Below are 21,731 nucleotides of genomic sequence, written 5' to 3' on the forward strand. Positions count from 1 at the left end.
GGACTGAGGGAGACAGATTTAAGGGAGACAGATTAAAGGGAAAGATGTGAGGAAGAGTGTTTTTACGCAGTGAGCGTTAATGAAACAATTAATAATCCAAAAAGGAACCTGTGCAGACACTCGAGGGAGATAAACTTGCAGGGCTATGGAAATAGAGCAAGGAAATGAAGCAATCTGACATTTTACCCATATTAAATATTTCAAATTCATGTCCACTTACTTAACCTACCTATATCACTTTTTAGATTCTTTGTCATAACTTGCTTTCCCACATATCTTTGCATCATCATCAAAATTAACTGTAACACACTAGCTCCTTATAAATTGTTCAGGCCCCAGTTTTGATCCCTCTGGTGCCCTACTAGTTTGAGTCTGCTAACCTGAAAAAGATCCAACAAACAACTTCTGGTTTTCTGCTAGTTAGCAAATATTAATATTACTACCAGACCATGATATTTTGTCTTCTGTAGTAACCTTCCAGCATTTTCCCAAGGCTGGTTTATTTGTAACATAACACTAGGTGGAGCACTTCCTGCACTTAAACAGATGCAGTGTCAGAGTCAACCTGTGACTGTTAAATGTGAGATGCTTTTAAGTGCAACTCTGCTTTTTGATGCTTAATTCTTTTTTTTTGTTGCAAGGTGATGTTTTATAATGGTCACCTTTACAACAAAAACTGGGGAAAAAAGTTTAACTTTATTTATTAAAGCTTTGTTAATGATGGAAAGTTTATTTAATAAGAATAATCTTTATTATTGTCACGAACACTGCAATGAAGTCACTGTGAAAATCACCTCGTCGCAACACTCCGGCGCCTGTTCGGGTACACTGAGGGAAAATTCAGAATATCCAATTCACCTAGCAAACACGTTTTTTGGGGACTTGTGGGAGGAAACCAGAGCACTTGGAGGAAACTCACGCAGATACAGGGAGAACGTGTAGACTCTGCCAGGAATCAAACCTCGGAACCTGGCGTTGTGAAGCAACAGTGCTTCACTGTACTACCATGTCGGTAAAGGCTTGCAAATTAAATAAAGCAATACTGTTTATTAGTCATGAATACTTGATACATGTGAGTGAAATGTAGATATTATTTCCCAACAACCCAGGCCCTGGAATTTAGAATCCTATGATCAATCAACTGAGCTAGCCAGGCTGGCTAGAAAATCCCTGCACTTGTCCAATATATAAATATATATAAATAAATGAAATTTAATAAAACAGGAAAGATGACATGGAGTTAAGACATTTCCACAAGTGACCGGCCCCTTTTAAATATTTCAAAATAATTGTGACTCCTGCTGCCTGCCAACCCAAAAGGTGCAAGTGCGGGCAAGTGTACCTGAGAAATGGTTTGAGACACCTTCCCAGTGAGCGGCAGGAGTTAGTGATTTTCGAATGACAGAAATCACTCTAATGGACTTATAATTTCTGGGTTGCTCTCTCCCTTCTTGAGTAGTGGCGTTACAATTCATTTGGACCTTTCCGGAATCTGGGGGATTTTGTAAAGTTTTTTCTTTAATTCTTACATGGGATGTATGTATCATTGGCAGGGCTAGCATTTAATGCCCATCCTTAATAACCCTTGGACTAAGTGGTTTGCTCGGCCATTTCAGAGGGCATTTAAGAGTCAACCACATTGCTGTGGGTCTGGAGTCACATGTAGGTCAGACCAGGGAAAGTCATCAGTGAACTAGGTGGTTTTTATAACAATCATGATTAATTCCAGACTTGTTTTACGAATTCAAATTTCATGATCTGCCATTTACCATTCAAACTTGGGTCTCCAGAGCATTATGCTGGGACTTTGGATTACTAGTCCTGTGACAATTCCACTATGCCACTGCCTCCCCTATAGTTACAAACAATTAATGAACAATCCCTGCAGCCACTTCTTTTATGACCTTAAGATGCAGGCCATCAAGTCATGGGCATTTGATAATATTTCTTCCCATTAGTTTACTTGGTATCTTTTCTCAAGTGATAATGATTGTTTAACTTGCTCTCTTATAGCTTTTGATTTCCTGTTAATGGAATTATTTTACTGTCTTCAACCAAAGACACCATGGTCATGAACAGTCTGGGGCACCATACAACAGTAGTTGGGGAAGTGGATGTTGTTAATGGGGAGGGTACAGAATTAATGGTTTTGTATTTTCCATTGTACAGCTGAAGGAATGCTGGTCTCCATGAAGACTGGATGATGAACAAGCAGTCAGACAGCACATAAAGGGATATAAGGTGGCTGTAGAGTGTTATATAGAGTGTGTTATATGGAGTATATAGACCGTAATAAAAGGAGAAATGGTGGAAATGCTTAGCAGGTAAGGCAGCATATGTGCAGAGGAAATAAGTTAATGGTCCAGAATTTACAGTCAGCGGTTAAGAAAGGATGCTTGCAGGGCAGCATGGTGGCATAGTGGGTTAGCCCTGTTGCCTCACGGCGCCAAGGTCCCAGTTCGATACCGGCTCCAGGTCACTGTCCATGTGGAGTTTGCACATTCTCACCGTGTTTGCGTGGGTTTCACCCCCACAACCCAAAAGATGTGCAGAGTAGGTGAATTGGCCACGCTAAATTGCCCTTTAATTGGAAAAAATGAGTTGGGTAATCTAAATTTACTTAAAAATAAAGGATCTTTGCTGACAGATCTGGCAATCTATCAGGCAAGAATTGCACTTCAATCACAATGTAGTGATTCAGCACCTCAATACAATATTCTGAACTGGGGAATTCCTAGTGTTGTGTCGATTGATGTTATAATGCTATCCAAGCAGTCAACCATTTGAGGGTTTTCTCAACCAAGAAACAAATGGCAGTGAAGTAAAATTAGTTTGCCATTTTTATTTTTGCTCTTTCAGTGTAAATGAAAGATTGGGAAATAAACATGGGCGAAAGTAGATTCTTAAATCATAGGATGGCCGTAACTCCAATGGAAGCCATTCATCCTGTCAAGTCCACACATGTTCTCTGCAAGAGCAACTCATCTAGTCCTACTTCCTTGCACATTTCCTCTAACTCTGTAAATTCTGCTTGTCAAGTTATCTGCCTGCAGTACACTCTCAGACTTTGCATTCTAGAATGAAATCACTCGCTGCACAAAAAAGGCTTTCTGTTGTATCACCATTGTTGCTTTTGCCATTCCTCTTAAGTCTGCCCCCTCTGGTTCTTGACCCCTTCACCAATGGGACAATTTTTCTCCCCTCCAGATCCCTGATGATTTTGAGAACTGTGATCCTCTCAACCTTCTCTTCTCAAAGGAGAACAACCCCAGCTTCACCAATCTGTTCACATAATTAATGTCCTTCCTCCATGGAATCGTCATGTAAATCTTTTTCACACTGAAAACACACTGAAGTGGACACAAGGCTACAGCTGAAGCTGAACCAGTGTTTTATAAAGGCTATTTTTTATTTCTTTGTTTTTGGACTCTGTGTCTTCATTTATGTAGCCCAGGATTGCTGTAACTATTTTCTCAACCTGCCTTGACATCTTCAAGAATTTCTGAACACATAACCCCATGCCTCTTCATGCCTGCATCCACTTTAGAATAAGCCCTTTTGTTTTATATTGCTCCTCAATGGTCTTCCTACAAAAATGCACCAATTTGCATTCCTCCCCATGGAATTTTCCCCACAGTGGGAAACCCCATTGACCAGCCGGCGTAACGGAGTATCCCGCTGGCAGGGTGAAACAGAAATGTGGCACGGCTGGGCGGTAAATCCAGCCCTCTATCTCTAAAATATATAAACTACATAGACTCCAATATCCCAAACAAGCTTCTGGTTTGTAAGGAGACCAGTAATAGGTTGCTCCAATTGCCTCATGTCCCTCGATTAAATAAGTGGGAAAATAAAAACCAGCCAAACCTTGTGTTCTTATTCATTTTCCACAGGTCCATGTTGGAAGGTGCATAAATACATGTTAATCAAGAACAGGATTTGGCTTTGCTCTGATATCCTCACTATCGAGTCAGCTAATAACTTGTTACATTTTTTTTATTCAGTAGCCACTGTTCAAACCATAGAATCACAAAAAAATCCAGAGTTCCTGTTTTCTGAAAAGGGTAGAAAAGGTTTTAGAAATCATTCTAAGCATACCAGCCTTTCCAAAAGTGCTGGCTATGGTAAATTAGGTTTTGTTGGACTATTTTAATTCACTTTCTGATCATTTTTTAAAATTTCATTCTTCATAAGAAACTTGATAAGAAATCTACACACAAATTGTATTTGCTTTTTCACAAATCGGAGAGGACTCAAATTTAGAGAATAAATTTGTTCATTAAGTGTTAACTTTTCTCTATATAAAAGAACTATGATGAAGTTTATAATTCGACAAATTAAAAAACAACCAGTTCCAACAAAATACTGTTTTGGAAGTCCCAAAAAGGATTCTTCATTTAAAATCACCACAGATCTCACAGGGAAATGTTCTAAATTTCCTCAAAAGGTGTGCAAAAACAACAGCCTATGCGTGGCATAATGCTGATCTGTAACACAGAAGACTGAGTAAATCTGTATGTAAATGACTTAAGACAGTTATATTATGCCCAGTTTCCCTTACGCAGCAATGCAGCAAAACCGCTACAAAAACCTCCTGCCTCAGAATAATAAAGCTGTCACATGTGTAAAAATTCAGGAGAATGTCAGTTGAGTGGCCTGTAAGTTTACGTCCAAATTGTTATGTGCAAATTTGTAGTGCTTAATGGGATTTTATTAATTGCTTGCAGAGATCTCGGTTATATTTTCTGTATCTGTGAATGCATTTTTATGGCATCAGAATGAGTTACATTAAAAAATAAAAACGTTGTGTTGTATTTTCTTAAATATAATGTGCATAATACGCATAAACGTTGGTTTGATACTACAAACTTTGAACGTGCATAAATTGGGTCTTAAAGAAAATGTCACAAGTTCCAGACTTTCCTTGTGCTCGGATTGGTTATGCACATTTCCACTAGTTTATTTTTATATTCTGCTGTACGTAAATTAGTTGTTCTGTAAACTTCAGTGCATAAACTAATCACCAAAACGGTCATAGAACCCGCCATTAAATATGGCATAACTAGTCCTAATTCCCCAATACCTTGCCATCTGCTCAGTAGTAAATCACTTACCTCAGAGTAAGCCAATGTTATTTGTTCGTATAAACCTTGATGGTGGTGAATGGAATCTTCCAGATCTTGCAGCTCTGAGGGAAGCTCGACCTCTCCACAGGCCTTACACCATGAATCCACATTGCTCATGTACTGGGGAATAGAAATCCATGGTCAATGTTGTACACTTTAGTTCTTCAGTTTAGAGCATCTGAAAAAGTTTCTGGGGCAGAGATTTGTTTGCTTGGAGCCATCTCTTTATGCAGACCAGGCTGATTAACCGGAGGAAGGCATAAACCGTGTGGCATTCTTCAATGATGTCAAACATTGCTAGAAGTGGCACTATGCAAACACAACCCCCAAACCCTCCCCAATATAGTTTGTTTTTTTGTAATGATATAGAAATTTCAGCAAACAAAGAAGTGAACACTGCATCTTACTGCTTTTATTAAAGTTGAATATTCTCTTATGGTGTTACTTATAGCGAGTTAGGATATACATTGTTTTATAATGTCAGGCATAATAGATTCAACGTTGTGCAGGTGGAGCCCTTTAAGAGGCTGCTATTTTTAAGTAAACAATGGATGAATTCATGGGGATATCAAGTAAGAGGTTCCAGTATTTTGCATTCCTGGAGGGTCCCTTTGTTTATACCTTATTTTGATGTTATGACATCCATTGACTCACTCCTACCTTTAAAGAATGACACTGCTCCTGCTTTCCTCCACAAAGCCCTATAACATTATCAATTTGAAATATCTGCCCAATTTTTCTTTTCAGGATACAATGATTTCTGTTTTAATTACTCCGTGGGAATGCATTCCATAGTCAAACTCTCTATATTTAAGATGTTCTCCTCACTCAGTGATAATTTTACATCAATTCAAATCAGAGAAAATAATTTTGTTTACATATCCCACTACCAAAATTCTTCATAATATAAAAGAAATCTGATTAATCTGCTCTTAGTCTTCCCTGCTGCAGTGGAAATGTTCCGAGCATCTCATTAGTAATAAATTTCTTATTTATTTGTTTATTATTACGATCTCTATGTTTTGTGATAATCTTATGTAGTTGTTTTATTCACTAGCCAACAAGTGGAAATAATCCTTTTGTAATTTACTTAGTCAAACCCCAAACAGATTTAATTTCTTTTATCTTTCCTATCACTGGCATTATTTCAGTGAATTTCTTCTCGACCCTCTTAGCACCTTCTTAAACTAGGGTATCTAAAATTAGATTGGCCCATCTAGTAATGACTCCAAAACTCTCATCGCTCACCATTGTAATTTCTGCAAAACTGACAGCAACTTTTGAAATCCGCATACTCGGAATCCAAAGGTCGCTGTTACTGATTCTACACCGCTCCATAGGATGTGCTGTTAAAGCTTCCACCGGGCTGCAATCAAGTACAAATTACTCAATTGACGAGAACTTGCCCTTTTACGCTATGGTCCCCATTGTAAAAATTCTTGAAAAAGTGAAGCGTCTGTGAATGAAGTGTAACTGGGTTTTCTAAACTAATACTGAGCTGATAACTACTGGTGAGCAACCTCGCTGCCTACTGTAAACAGAGTGACCAACCATCCTACATTTTTCAGGATTGTTCACTATCTGATCCAATTTGCACGTGTCCCATTGTGTTTGCTACTGGAATGGTCTCCATTCTGCTCCACTCCTTTTGAAAAATGAAATGAAAATGAAAATCGCTTATTGTCATGAGTAGGCTTCAATGAAGTTACTGTGAAAAGCCCCTAGTCGCCACATTACGGCGCCTGTCCGGGGAGGCTGGTACGGGAATTGAACCGTGCTGCTGGCCTGCTTTAAAAGCCAGCGATTTAGCTGAGTGAGCTAACCCAGCCCCTTTTAATTAATTACTTATATTAGTGTGTCTCCATTCGACCACTATCCAAATAGCGTTTGAAAATCATATAACCAACAGCCACTGCACTTCATTTATCGACCAACCTAGTTCTGTTGTCTCAGAAACCCTTGTATTTTATCGGATATAATTTGTCGTTTATAAATACTAGTTGGGTGCTCTTTCTAGGAAGGTATGAACTTTATCCTTTACTTTGGCCTCTAAAAATCAACCTACCAATGTTAGACTTCTGGTCTATAGTTAGCTGGCTCATCACTTTTTCACTTTCTTAATACCGTTGGTAAAGAACTTTCCCTCGAAGATGTGTGCTTATCGTACATTGAAATAAACAGGTTACTCATAATTTTGTATGTTTGTCAGGAGAAACTTTGAGCACAATGTAAATCATGGCATTTAAAATGTAAACAGCCCTTGGACAAAAGTAGTGCTCATTTGTAGCCTGCTGTGTACAAAGAAAATTTAGAGCGAACATTGCTAGCAAACCTCCAGTTTACTGCCACAGGATATATTTTTTGAGGTGACTGCAAGACTTTGGACACAGCCTCCTTTCTGACATCCCTTCACATTCTACTTTTTCACCTTCAATTATCCTATCTGACAGTCCCAATTCTCTCATTGTACCCTTTTCTTGTCACAGCACACTCTTCCATGAAGTAAACTACTTCATGAAGTAAACTCCTTCCTCCTCCATAAAATCATTTTCATTTTTCACTTCTAGCTGGTCCTAACCTTTCTTTTGATTGTGTTTCACTTTTACTTTGTGTGCAGAAATTCCTGCACTATTTCTGTTTATGTTGTCTCGCAGTTTTTCTTCTTCTTCTGGTCTTGTCATAATAAACAGGACATTGAAACAACTACAAACAAAAGCATCTTCAAGCTATTTTCAATACCAACTCCAGGAAAATATAGTTGTACAGATTTTACGTGGAAAGACCACTCTATTAGGCTATACCAGAACAGTGCCTGCTGGTCTCTCTTTGTCATCACCCCCAAAAACCTTCCAGAGGCCCCTTCTTACCTGTCCTGCCCCACCCTTCATACTCCACCCTCCTTTCCATGGGCATGGCCCCCCTCAGGCCCTGACCCTTGACACTGCCACTCTGGCAGCCTTGCAATGCCAAGGTGCCAATGTTCAAGCGGGAAGGCCAGCGGGCCACCCTACACCATCCCTGGCCACCCAGGGCCTCCAATACCCTGGGAGCCCCCCCCCCCGGTGCCATTCCGCCTGGTCCACATTTGTGGACCAGTACTGAATAGCACCCTGCTGCGGTCTCCCGGGGAGGCTGGCAGATCCCGGGAGACCGGTAGATACCGGATAACCTCGCCTAACTAGGTTTAGACCTTACTTCGACACACACCGCTTGGTCACACCAATTTTGGCCGGGATTCTGATTCCAATGCCTCACGAGATCTGGATAGACCTCAAAACATAAAGGCTGCTGGGACGTCTGTGGGAGGGCTCTCCCTGCATTTACCGGGCGCACCACGCCCTCCCTCGACCACAATTCAGCCGGTAGATCGTACCCATTGTTTTTTTGCAAGCCTCAGACCAGGCTATGCAAAGGATGGGTTGGGCAAGCTTTCCATTCTAGTTTCAATAGTAGGGCCAGGGACACGGTGATTTCAATTAATAAAGGAGTCCAATTCTCTTCATCCGAGATTGTGGCTGACTTGAACAGTTGATATAGTCGTTCGCGGCTCCCTGTCAAACACCCCAGTTGTTCTGGTCAATATTTTTGCCCCTAACTTAGTCATACGAATATAATTAACTCACTGTTGGCTTCCCTACCCAACCTCGACTCATACCATCTTATTTTAGGAGGCGATCGGAACTGTGACCTGGACCCTAAATTGGTCAGGGCCTTGTTTGCTTTCATGGCTCAGATGTGGGGGGAGGCGGAGGGATAGATCCCTGGCATTGTTGAACCTGAATGACAGGGATTTCTCCCTTTTTTTCTCAAGTTCACCAGGCATACTCGCGCATTGACCTTTTCATTTTAGTTTGGATTCAGCTCCCATCGGTAGTAGCGGATGAGTATTCAGCAATTGTAATCTCTGACCATATTTTATTGAACTGTTGCAGGCCCTACCCAATGCCCATTGGAGGTTAAGTACTACTTTGCTGACCAATAAAAAAAGTTTGCGAGTGTCTATCCACCTCTATTGACGACTATATAAAATTAAATAGGTCCGACTCGATCTCCCCTACCACGTTGTGGGAGCTCTTAAGGCTGTCCTCAGGGGGTAAATTATTTTGTACAGCGAACATGTGCTAAAGACGAATTAGTTAGAACAGCAGAGGCAGGGGGACTCCATTTTAGATGTGCATCACCAGTACTCACTTAATCCTACTCCAGAGCTATGTGCAAGCAGGAAAACATTGCAGACCCAATTTGAGCCACTGACCACCAATAAGGCTATATGTCAGATAGAATGTTCTCGGGGTACTTTTTACCAATATGGGGAGAAGGTGAGTCATCTTCTGGCTCAACAGCTTAAACGCCAAGCGGCCTCCAATGAGATCCCCCAGATACTCAACCTTGTTTCCGCTCCTGAGGTTATTGCAGCTTTTAAGTGTTATTACTGTAACCTGTATAAATCCAAACCTCCCGCAGACAAGTTGATCATGTCTGATTTTCTGGATAACCTGCCTATCGCAGCTGTTGAAAGTTGGACTCCGTGTTATGCCCCAACAAGATTTTAGAATGTATTGATCTGATGTAGGCTGGCAAGGCCTCTGTCCGGATGGCTTCCCAATCGAATTTTAGAAGAAGTTCTCGGAACAGCGTGTGCCTTTGTTGCTAGATTTGTTTAATGACTCCCTACCCCACGGTTCATTGCCTCCAACATTTACTCAACCTGCTATTTCCTTGCTCCTCAAGAAGGACAAAAAACCGACCGAATGCGGTTCATACCAACTCATGGCGCTTTTAAACGCTCCAGTTGGAGCCTTGCCTTCCAAGTATAATTTCTGAGGACCAAACAGGCTTTGTAAAGGGCCAGCAATTATCATCCAATATATGTCACCATTTAAATGTTGTACTTTTCCCCCGCCCCTGCATCCGAGCCAGAGGTTATTGTATATCAACGCAGTGAAAGCATGTGATGGTAGAACAGGACTATTTATTTGAGATTCTCGGAAGATTTGGATTTGGCCATAAATTTGTCTCTTATCGCCGCTTATCATACAATACCCCTATGGCCAGCATTCACACGAGCACTTTATACTCAGACTATTTCCCCTTGAATAGGGGCACAAGACAGGGCTGCCCACTTATTCGCCCTGGCAATAGTCTCTCTCTATAACCTTGAGAGCTTCCAATCAATGGAGAGGTATTAATCGGGACGGGGTGGAACATTGAATATTTCTTTATGCAGATGACCTACTTTTATACATTACGGACCCAATTCCCTCCATCAGTGGCAGAATTGAGACACTTCATAAATTTGGCTCCTTCTTTGGCTGTAAATTAAATCTAGGCAAGACTGAATGTTTTCCGATCAACCCCCCTGGAAGCCCAGCCCATTAAGGCAGGTTACCTTTCCGCCTCTCTAATACAAATTTTCATTCCTTGGGGGTCAGGATGGCCCATAATTGGGATTTACTTCACAAACTGAATTACTCAAGCCTGGTCAACAATGTCAAAACGGACACACACGAGGTCGAACAACCTTCCTCTATCTTTGGCGGGCAGGGGTCAAACAATAAACACGAAAATACTCCCTAGATTTTTCTTTTTCTTTCAATACCTCCCCATTATCCTGCCCAAATCCCTTTTTACTAAAGTTAATAAATTGGTACCTGTCTTTATTTGGGTGGGTAAGAATTTCAGAATCCGCAGCATTCTGCTCCAGAGGGACAGGCAGATTGGCCCTCCAAAACGTAGTATTATTTTATTATAGGGCCGCTAATATCCAAAAAACCTTACTGTGGATCAGCAATCCCAGTTCAATCTGGGGCCAAATGGAGGCTCACCACTGTTTTGCGTGCAAAAGTTCTCGTTATCTCTGTCCGAAATGAATCCTCAGGCTGTGATCCCTGGTTCTGGACACACCCACCATTGGTAACATCTTCCCTGCATCTACCCCGTCTAGTCCTGTTAGAATTTTAGAAGTCTCTATGAGATTCCCCCATCATTCTTCTGAACTCCAGCAAGAACAATCCCAACCTAATCAATCTCTCCTCATGTAACAGTCCCGCCATCCCTGGAATCAGTCTGGTAAACCTTCGCTGCACTCCCTCGAGAGCAAGAACATCCTTCCTCAGAGAAGGAGACCAAAACTGCACACAGGTGTGGCCTCACCAAGGCCCTGTATAATTGCAGCAACACATCCCTGCTTCTATACTGAAACCTCTTGCAATGAAGGCCAATATACCATTAGCCTTCTTTACCGCCTGCTGCCCCTGCATGCTTACCTTCAGCAAATAGTGCACAAGACATCCAGGTCCTACTGCACACTCCCCTCTCCTAATTTACAACCATTCAGGTAGTAATCTGCCTTCCTGTTTTTGCTTCCAAAATGAATAACCTCACACTTATCCAAATTATATTGCATCTGCCATTGATTTGCTCACTCGCCCAACCTGTCCAGATCTTGCTGCAGGATCCCTGGCATCCTAGTCACAGTTCACCCTCTCACCTAATTTGGTATCATCTGCAAACTTTGAGATGTTACATTTTGTTCCCTCATCCAAATCATTAATATATATTGTGAATAGCTGGGATCCTAGCACCAATCCTTCTGTACCCCATTGGTTACTGCCTGCCAATTTGAAAAGGACCCATTAATCCCTACTCTTTGTGTCCTCTCTGCCAACCAGTTTTCTATCCACCTTAATACTTTTCCCCCAATCCCATGTGCTTTAATTTTGCACAATAATCTCTGATGAGGGACTTTGTCAAACGCCTTCTGAAAGTCCAAATATATATCGACTGGCTCCCCTTGTCGACTGTACTGGTTACCTCTTCAAAGAATTCCAACAGATTTCTCAAACATTATTTTCCCTTCATAAATCCACGCTGACTCGGACTGATCCTGTCACGCTTTCTGAATGTTCCGCTATAAAGTCCTTGATAATGGATTCAAGCATTTTCCCCACTACCGATGTTAGGCTTACTGGTCTATAATTCCCTGCTTTCTCTCTACCTCCCTTTTTGAATATCCAGGTGATGTGAGCTACCCTCCAATCTGCAGGGACAATTCCAGTGTCTATAGAATCCCGGAAGATGACCACCAATGCATCCACTATTTCCAGAGCCACCTCCTTAAGCACTCTGGGATGCAGATTCTCAGGCTCTGGGGATTTATCCGCCTTCAATCCCATCAGTTTTCCCAGTGCCATTTCTCTAATAATGTTGATCTCCCTCAGTTCTTCCCTATCACTAAACCTTTCATTCTCCAACATTTCTGGGATCTGATTTGCGTCCTCATTTGTGAAGACAGAACCAAAGTATGTATTCAATTGCTCAGCCATTTCTTTGTCCCTTATTATGCATTCCCCTGTTTCTGTCTGTAGGGGGCCTACATTTCTCTTTACCAATCTCTTTCTCTTCACATATCTGTAGAAACTCTTAGTGTCAGTCTTTATGTCCCCTGCAAGCTTCCTTTCGTACTGTACTTTCCCCTTCTTAGTCAATCCCTTCGTCCTTCTTTGCTGAATTCTAAACTGCTCCCAATCCTCAGACCTATTATTTCTCTTGGCCAATCTGTATGCTTCTTCCTTGGATCAGATACTATTTCGAAGTTCCTTTGTAAGCCATGGATTAGCCCCTTTACCCACTTTGCTTTTGTGCCAGACAGGAATGAACAGTTGCTGTAGTTCCTCCATGCATTCCTTGAATGTTTGCCATTGTCTATCCACTGTCATCCCTTTAAGTAACTCTCCCCAATCTTTCAAGGCCAACTCACGCCTCAGATCCTCATAGTTCCCTTTATTAAGATTCAGCACCCTAGTCTCCGAATCTACTACTTCATTATCTATCTTGATAAAAAATTTGATCACGTTATGGTTGCTCATCCCCAAGGGGTCTCGTACAGCCAGATTGACAGATTCCTTTTTCATTACACAGTACCCAGTCGTAGATGGCCTGCTCTCATATTGGTCAAGAAAACAATCCCGTAAAAACGTCAGGAAGTCCTCCTCTGCGGCATTGTGGCTAATTTGATTTGCCCAATCTACGTGAAGATTAAAATCACCCATGATCACCGATATTCTCTTGTTACATGCATTTCTAATTTCTTGTTTAATGCCATTCAAAACCTCACCAGTGCAGTTTGGGGGTCTATATATGACACCCACTAATGTTTTTTGTCCCTTGTTATTTCTCAACTCTACCCATACAGATTTCACATTGTCAGAGCTAATATCCTTTCTCACTATTGTGTCAATTTCCTCTTTAACCAGCAGTGCCATTCAGTTCCCAGCCCTGTTCACCCTGCAGCCATGTCTCCGTAATCCCAATTATATCACACCTATTTATATCTATCTGCGTGATTAGCTCATCCACTTTATTGCAAATGCTCCGGCACAGAGCCTGTAAGTTTGTCTTTTTCACAACGCTTGTCGTGCTCCCAATATTTTTCTCTACTGCCCTGTTTGAATTTTGTCCTTGGTTTCTCTACCTATCATTTTTCTACCTTTTGCTTTTGTCCTTGCTCCCTCTTTCTCTGACTCCTTGCGCAGGTTCCCATCCCCCTGGCGTATTAGTTTAAATCCTCCCCAACCACGCTAGGACATCAGTTCCAGTCCTGCCCAGGTGTAACCCGTCCGGTTAGTACAGGTCCCACCTCCCCCAGAACCGGTCCCAATGCCCCAGGAATCTGAAACCCTCCCCCGACACCATCCCCTCAGCCATGTATTCATCCTATATGTCCTGTCATTTCTACTCTGACTATCACATGGCACCGGTAGTAATCCTGAGATCACTACCTTTGTGGTCAAATTTCTTAATTTCCTTCCTATCTCCCTGTATTCTGCTTTTAGGACCTCATCCCCTTTTTTACCTATGTTGTTTGTACCAATGTGTACCACGACCACTGGCTGTTCACCCTCCCATTCCAGAATGTCCTGTACCCGCTCATCGTTGACCCTAGCACCAGGGAGGCAACATACCATCCTGGAGTCTCGTTTGCGGCCACAGAAACGCCTGTCTATTCCCCTTACAATTGAATCCCCTATAACTATTGCACTGTCACACTTATTACTCCTCCCCTCTGCAGCAGAACCAACCGCGGTGCCACGAGTTTGGCTGTTGCCGTTTCCCCCGAGAGGCCATTCCCCTTAACAGTATTCAAAATGGTATATCTGTTCGGCAGGGGAATGGCCACAGGAGATTCCTGCACTACCTGCCTCGCCCACTTGCTCTGTCTGGTGGTCACCCAATCCCTTCCTGCCTGCGGAGCCTGAGCCTGCGGTGTGACCACCTCTCTGTACGTGCTATCCACAATGCTCTCCGACTTGCAGATGCTCCACAGTGTCTCCAGCTGCCGCTCCAGCTTTGAAACTCAAGCTTCCAGGAGCTGTAACTGGAGACACTTCCTGCACACAGGCTGACCCTGGGGACGGGAACTGTCCCCAGCCTGCCACATGAAGCATTTTCTGTCTTCAATCAGATTTCAAGCATCCACAATAATTTGCTTTTATTTTAGACAAAAGACAGAAACCGGGACAGACTATAGAGAGCTTTTTGAGACGGGAAGACAATCAAATTTGTTAAAGGAAAACAATTCATTGATGTCAACAGAGTTCAAATATTGGAGAATAGTTAGAAGCGAACCGAGTTAAGTCAAATAAGCTAAGCTAAGGCAGCATGGTGGCGCAGTGGGTTAGGCCTGCTGCCTCATGGCACCGAGGTCCCAGGTTCGATCCCGGCCTTGGGTCACTGTCCGTGTGGAGTTTGCATATTCTCCCCGTGTTTGCATGGTTTTCACCCCCACAACCCAAAGATGTGCAGGGCAGGTGGATTGGCCACGCTAAATTGCCCCTTAATTGGAAAAAATGAATTGGGTACTCTAAATTTATTTTTAAAAAGGTAAACTAAGCTAAGCTGGAATAGCATTATTTATTTTGTACTGTTTACACTGCTTGTCCTGCTTTGTACTGCTTGTCCACTGGTTACGTGCGGAGAGCCACGTTTCCATTTTTCTCACAATCAGGTGGGGGGATGAACAATTTTAGGAAAGTGGTTGAGCAAAAAAAATTAACAAAAAATTAACAATCAAAAAGTGAAGAATAAATGAAGGCAGCCATTAGAGTGTGAAACGGTGAGAATGTGTGTGACCAGCTCACTCCCAGTTTCAGTGAACTCACTCGCCCACTCTCACCCATGCTGAATGTGCCTGTTGGTGTGTGGGGGTGAGGGTGAATGAGAACCCTGACACTGGGAGTCAGCCAGAAACACACCCTCCTCTCCATCTCATCATCCTTTCACACTCTCCCTCACACATTCAGCCTCCCACTCACTCAGCCACCCACTGTCACATGCACACGCTCCGCCAGCTGCCTTCACGCTCACTCTCTCGCTCAGCCGCCCTGATTCACTCACTCCCTCAGCCGCCCTCACACTCACTCACTCCCTCAGCCGCCCTCAGACTCACTCACTCCCTCAGTCGCAGTCACACTCATTCACTCCCTCAGCCGCCCTCACCCTCATTCACTCCCTCAGCCGCCCTCACCCTCATTCACTCCCTCAGCCGCCCTCACCATCACTCACTCCCTCAGCCGCCCTCACACTCACTCACTCCCTCAGCCGCCCTCACACTCACTCACTCCCTCAGCCGCCCTCACACTCACTCACTCCCTCAGCCGCCCTCACACTCACTCACTCCCTCAGCCGCCCTCACACTCACTCACTTGGCCGCACTCACACTCACTCACTTGGCCGCCCTCACACTCACTCACTCAGTCATCCTCATTGTCACTGGGTATTTGTGATGGACTGAACTGCCTCGTTTTAAATTCTGGAGTTATGCCTCAGAAAGGAGGGGGAAAGAGCAGCAAAGTGCATGAGGGGGTGAGAATGGAGGAAGGGGGAACTGACATACATCAGCCAGAGGAGAGGCCACAAGCTCTGCCAGACAGGTGGTAACTTTTACCAACATGGATACAAAGCCAGCCGTCAGAGGCTCACCAGCTGAGAAAGTAGGCAGCCATGAGGGAAATAGCTCAGATTAGTGACAGGCAACAGCAGGATGGTCACCATGCCGGAAAATGTCAACAAAATCTTCAAGACCTTTTACGCGGGGCTATACACCTCCAAGTTCACCAAGGGGGACTCGGGGATCAAGCAGTTCCTCGACTGACTGGTCATGCCAGCTGTGGGGGAAGATAGGAGACAGAGCCCAGAAGCTACATTAGTACTGGGAGAGATGGTCATGGAGAGAATCAACTCTGTGCAGGCAGGGAAGGCACCGGGGCCAGATGGATTCCCGGCGGACCTCTACAAAAGAGTCACGACAGCACTGACCCTGCACTTGCAGGGGATGTTCACAAATTCACTGGTAAGGGCTTCCTGACGTCAACACATGCACAAGCCTCAATATCGCTGATAGCCAAACAGGACAAAGACCCAACTGAGTGCAGGCCCTATAGGCCCATCTTGCTACTCAATATAGATACAAAAATCCTGGCAAAAACCCTGCCTAAACAGCTGGAGAGTTGCCTGCTAGAGGTGGTCGCAGAGGACTACACGGGCTTTGTCAAGGGCAGGCAGGTGACATCTAACATTCGTCACCTGCTGAAAGTAATAATGACCCCATCCGGGGAGAGAGCACCAGAAGTAATCACCTCCTTGTACCCAGAAAAAGCCTTCAGCAGAGTACAGTATAAGTACCCATGCGGTACTGGAATGGTTTGGGCTTGGTACAGTGTTCATCTCCTAAGTGAAACTACTGTACAGCTCTCCCATGGCGAGTATACAGACTAACACCACCAGCTCCAAATACTTCGTGATGAGTCTGGTGGAGGAAATCATAATGAACCTGCAGAGGTGGGGCCCACACCCACTCTCGCTGGCAGGGAGAGTGCAGACGATCAAAATGAACATACTGCCCAGATTTCTCTTCCTGTTCAGATCCCTCCCGATCTACATCCAAACGGCCTTCTTCAACATGGTCGCCAAACTAATCATGATGTTTGTGTTTTGGTGGGGGGGGTGGGGCGGCCACTGCAGAAAGAGTGAAGGGATGGGTGAAAGAACCGGGAGCGGAATGGGTGAAGATGGAGGAGAGTTCCTGCATAGGGACATCCCTCCAAGCCCTAGTCACAACGCACTTCTATCCATCCGCCCCCATGCAAAAATACTCAAGAAGCCCAGAGGTGGCAGCCATGCTCCGAGCATAATATCAGATGACACAGCACTTCGGACTAACCAAAACGTCCACAATGGCTCCCATCTGGAACAACCACAGGTTTGCGCCTGCAACAATTGACACCACGTTCAAAAGGTGGAGGCAGGAAGAGGGGACACAGACATGTACGCAGACAACAAAATAGCGACCCTGGAGGAACTCACGGAGAGGTTTCAACTACCAAAAGGAAATTAACTGACACACACAGAGGGAAAAAATCTTCCTCGAAGGGAACCGACGATGTATCCCAAGATATCAGGACACTCGCTTGTTCAGGAACTGTTGGACACGGGCCAACTAGGGAGGGGGAACGGTGGGGACATGTATGTGCAACTGTTGGAGGTACACTACCTCCTGGATGAGACAAGGGAAAGGAAGAACTAGGTATAGAAGTGTGACAGGTGGGCACTGGATTGAAGCACTGCACAGGGCGAACTCCACCTGCACATGTGCAGGACTGAGTGTAATGCAACTAAAGGTGGAGCACTGAGCGCACCTAACCAGAAACCGAATGAGCAGGTTCTTCCCAGAGGTGGAGGACAATTGGGAACGGTGCCAGGGAGACCCAACCAACCACACCCACATGTTCTGGGCCTGCCCCAGGCTTGTTGGGTTCTGAACAACCTTCTTTGAGGCCATGTCCAAGGTTGTGGGGGTGAGGGTGGAGCCATGCCCAAAAGTGGCAGTTTCGGGGTCTCAGAGCAGCTGGAACTCTTTATGGGGAGAGGACCGACGCACTAGCCTTTTCCTCCCTAATCGCCGCTGAAGAATCCTGCTCAGCTGGCTATTGGCAGCACCACCCAAAGCTGCAGACTGGCTGTCCGACTTGGTAGAATTCCTCCAACTGGAGAAGATAAAATTTGCCATCCAGGTTTGGAAGGGGGCTGTGGAAGCCGTTCACCAACTTGTTCAGAGGCCTGCTCGTAGCCATCAACCAGAAGAGCGGCGCACAGATGAGCCACGGCACATAAAGGAAAAGGAAAGGTGTGAGGGAGTGAGGGGGAGAAGGCCCACAAAAAAAGAGAGTCCGAGGGGCAAAAAATAAAGCCTCGGAGGACATGCCCGAGTGCACGTGGAAAACCAGAATGAACAACAAGAACACGCTGGTTAATACACATATTCGTGTCACACTGGGGAGTACAACAGAGGCAGATCGGCCTAAGGGGGATCACGGCCACAGAGGGAGGGGAGACAATGTTGTAAATATAGATAATGATCTGTGTTTGTTTCTGTTTTCCTCTTCTCTCTCTGGTTTTTCTGTTTTTAAATTTTAATTTTTCCTTGGTTGTTTTGCTCTGTATCATGCACGGTTACGCAACTTGTAATTTAACTTACAAACTGAAATGTGAAACATAAACTGTGAAAAACAATAAAAACATTTTTTAAAAAATATCCATGACTAGGCATCCAGTCACATTAAAATTAATTTTTGGTATTCTTTAAATGTATCAATTAAAATATAGGCTTAGCAGAGCAAAACAGCCATTCATTTCATTGCTTCACCCTATTTTAATTAATGTTTTATCTCTAATTTTGCTGTCTTTTAAGTTACAATTACGCAATGGATTTTGCTGTCAACTAAAAAAAGATACTTGACACAGCAGTTTTCATAGTAACAGGTAGTTGTTAAATAGACAGGGCAGACTGGTGGCTCTGCTACACATGTCAGACTTTAGTTTGATCATAAGCCTCCAGGCTAAACCATTGTATCAGACTACAACTAAAGGATGGATAACAGACTTCTCTACAAATACTATATAATGCTACTTCTCTCTCTCTCTCTCTCCCCCCCACCCCCGAGGTCATTTTTAGCAGAAGCTCAAGTCTTTATAAAATGATCTCAAGTTAGTGACATTACTTTCTATACAGAATAGCTAATTCCAGTCATAAGATGTGACTAGACAAGCCAATCTTGCTTACCTCTTGATACAAAGATCCATTAGTTATAGTAAAAAACTTAGAAGCAATCTAAAAACTGAACACCCCAATCTCATTCTGGTCATTGAAGACTAATATGTTATGTCTTATTATAGAGTTCGTTACAAGGTAGCCATTAGGTACGAAAGAAAAGTCAGTCAAAAGTAGGGGTAGAATTCTCTGTAAGGTAACCACTTCAATCAAAAGCTTTTTTTTCAAAGTACTTAAATTTTCGATGAAAGTCAAGAAGCTGAAACAGACTGCTGCTTCCGCAGACAATTATTGACTGCATCTAGTTGATTGAACTGATGGAGATCTCCCTGAATGACAATAACCCAATGCAGTCACTCTGTTGTTTTATGAACAAAACGCACTACGGGCACAAAATCATCACCAGCATTCTATTACCAGCAGTTAATGTCTTCTTTAGTCAATTCCTAAAGTACAATTTTAAAGGATATTTCTGAGGCGCATTAACCGTTTTAGGTGCTTTGCAAGGCTGGGGTCCTCTGCTGTAGATCATGCCATCAAAAAGTGGGCAGCAGATTTGAAATAAGATTGTTTTTAGAATAGTAGAATTTGTAAGGAATCAGCTATCCCTGAATCATATTTATTCATTACAGAAGTGTGTCAATATCAGTCCGATTTGCCCAGTTGAAATGTTTTGACTTTACAAGAAACGTATTCATAGAATAAAACACCTTAAAAAATCCACAGATGGTTCACATATTAATTACCTGTGCTGCACTGTCCAGCAATTACATATATAGTGAGTATTTACTAACCTGTTCAGCCTTCTGATGAAAGACAGCAGACATGTCAAGCAAAGTGCTGCGCTCATCTAGTGCTGCTGCAAATGCCTTCCACTCCAGCTCCAGCTGACTGGCAATCTGCTTGATTTGCTGAGATGCATAATGATTAGATTCCAGTAAACGATTGGCCACTGACATTATGCGGTTGATGTTGACATATACATTCTGTGGAAAAGCACATAACACAAACAACTGTTAGTCTTTGTCAAATAAGCAACGTAATATTTAAATGATAGACAGCTGGAATAATGTATTATTAGACTTTTGCTGTGATGGTGCAAAGTGACATGGAATGAATCTTCTCAGTAATGTGTTTAGGCATTCCAAAAGAATTTAAACGTAATTCTGTTTTTTCTTAAAACAAAGGCATGGATTTAAATTATCAAATTAAACTTTTTTTGTTTAACTGAAATTTGAATCAAGATAGATAGGAGGTTACTGACACATATAAATGCATAGCCCAAATAACATATCATCAGATTAAAAATTAACCAAGTTTATGTGGCAATATAACAAACTTTCTATGAACATCTTTATGAAGGCAGCTGTTTTTACAGTGAAGATCAATATCAGGAACACCTGGTGAGAGTAATCATCCCAATGATGCCTGACCATCAAAAACAACCAGTGTTTCTTCAAATATCACAGCAAGACCAGAGGGGCAAATATTAGGGGTTACTGCCGTCCATTCTTGAAACAGGTCTCTGCTGAGAAAATTCAAATCATAGAAACTACAATGCAGAAGGAGGTCATTCAGCCCATCGAGTCTGCACCGGCCCTCGGAAAGAGCACCCTACCCAAGCCCACAATTCCACCCCTATCCCTGTAACCCAGTAACCCCACTCAAACTTTTTGAACACTAAGGGCAATTTAGCATAGCCAGTCCACCTAACCTGCACATTTTTGTACTGTGGGAGAAAACCGGAGCACCCGGAGGAAATCCACACACACACGGGGAGAAAGTGCAGTCTCCACACAGACAGGTTTGCACAAAAATATTTGCAGAAGAGCTGTTACTATCTAAAAATATTTGTAACGAGCATGCCTCCCAAGTTTCTAGATATAAATTAAAACAGAAACTATCATATAAAAATAGCAAGTCACCACAAAGGTTCCAAAAGCCTTGCAGCAGTAGGTAGTGAAAGTAAAAAGAACATGATGATAGCTTGAAAACAATGCTGAACAATATGGGCAGCACCAAACATTACCCTGAGAGATCAATTGGCGTTGTCTCCTACATAAGAATAGTCACAAGTAGTACCTCCCAGAAATTAGTAAGATAAATGCGCAGGAAGGGAAAGCATGCATGTCTAAACACAATAGCCACAGTTGAAAGCACAGTGTGGGTCTCTTAAAGACTTAAATAAGAAGCCAAAGAGCCATGTTAAGAAGTGGAAGTAGAATTTCCTGAGCATGCAAAATGAAGCAGTTAACAAAACAGTTTCATGGTAAACAAGGTGATAAGACAGTTAGAAAAAAAAATCAAACTGAAATATTTCAAACAGCCCCTTAGCAGCAGAACCAAAATCATATTAATATCACCCTCCTTGCAGCACTGCAAATATACCACACCCCCACATTAGATATCGCTCTGCAATGGAGCACAGATATTGCACCATCCTGCCTCCCAAATCACTGAACCCCCCCCCCTTCTCTGTTCTTTCATTCTACCTCCAT

The 21,731-nt window shown here is 43.1% G+C and overlaps 1 protein-coding gene across 8 annotated transcripts in view; it reads right to left on the bottom strand.

Moving 5' to 3' along the window:
- LOC119966020 (triple functional domain protein) overlaps positions 1-21,731 on the bottom strand; it is a 684,537-nt gene that overhangs the window by 370,557 nt on the left and 292,249 nt on the right. For all 8 annotated transcript variants that reach the window (XM_038797164.1, XM_038797162.1, XM_038797163.1 and 5 more), the window contains exons 7-8: positions 20,028-20,219; positions 5,115-5,246 (exon numbers count right to left, since the gene is read on the bottom strand). In XM_038797164.1, the coding sequence (XP_038653092.1) occupies positions 5,115-5,246; positions 20,028-20,219 (324 nt within the window). The remainder of the gene's footprint in view (positions 1-5,114; positions 5,247-20,027; positions 20,220-21,731) is intronic.

This window comes from Scyliorhinus canicula, chromosome 5, assembly GCF_902713615.1.
Source record: "Scyliorhinus canicula chromosome 5, sScyCan1.1, whole genome shotgun sequence".
NCBI lineage: Eukaryota > Metazoa > Chordata > Chondrichthyes > Carcharhiniformes > Scyliorhinidae > Scyliorhinus > Scyliorhinus canicula.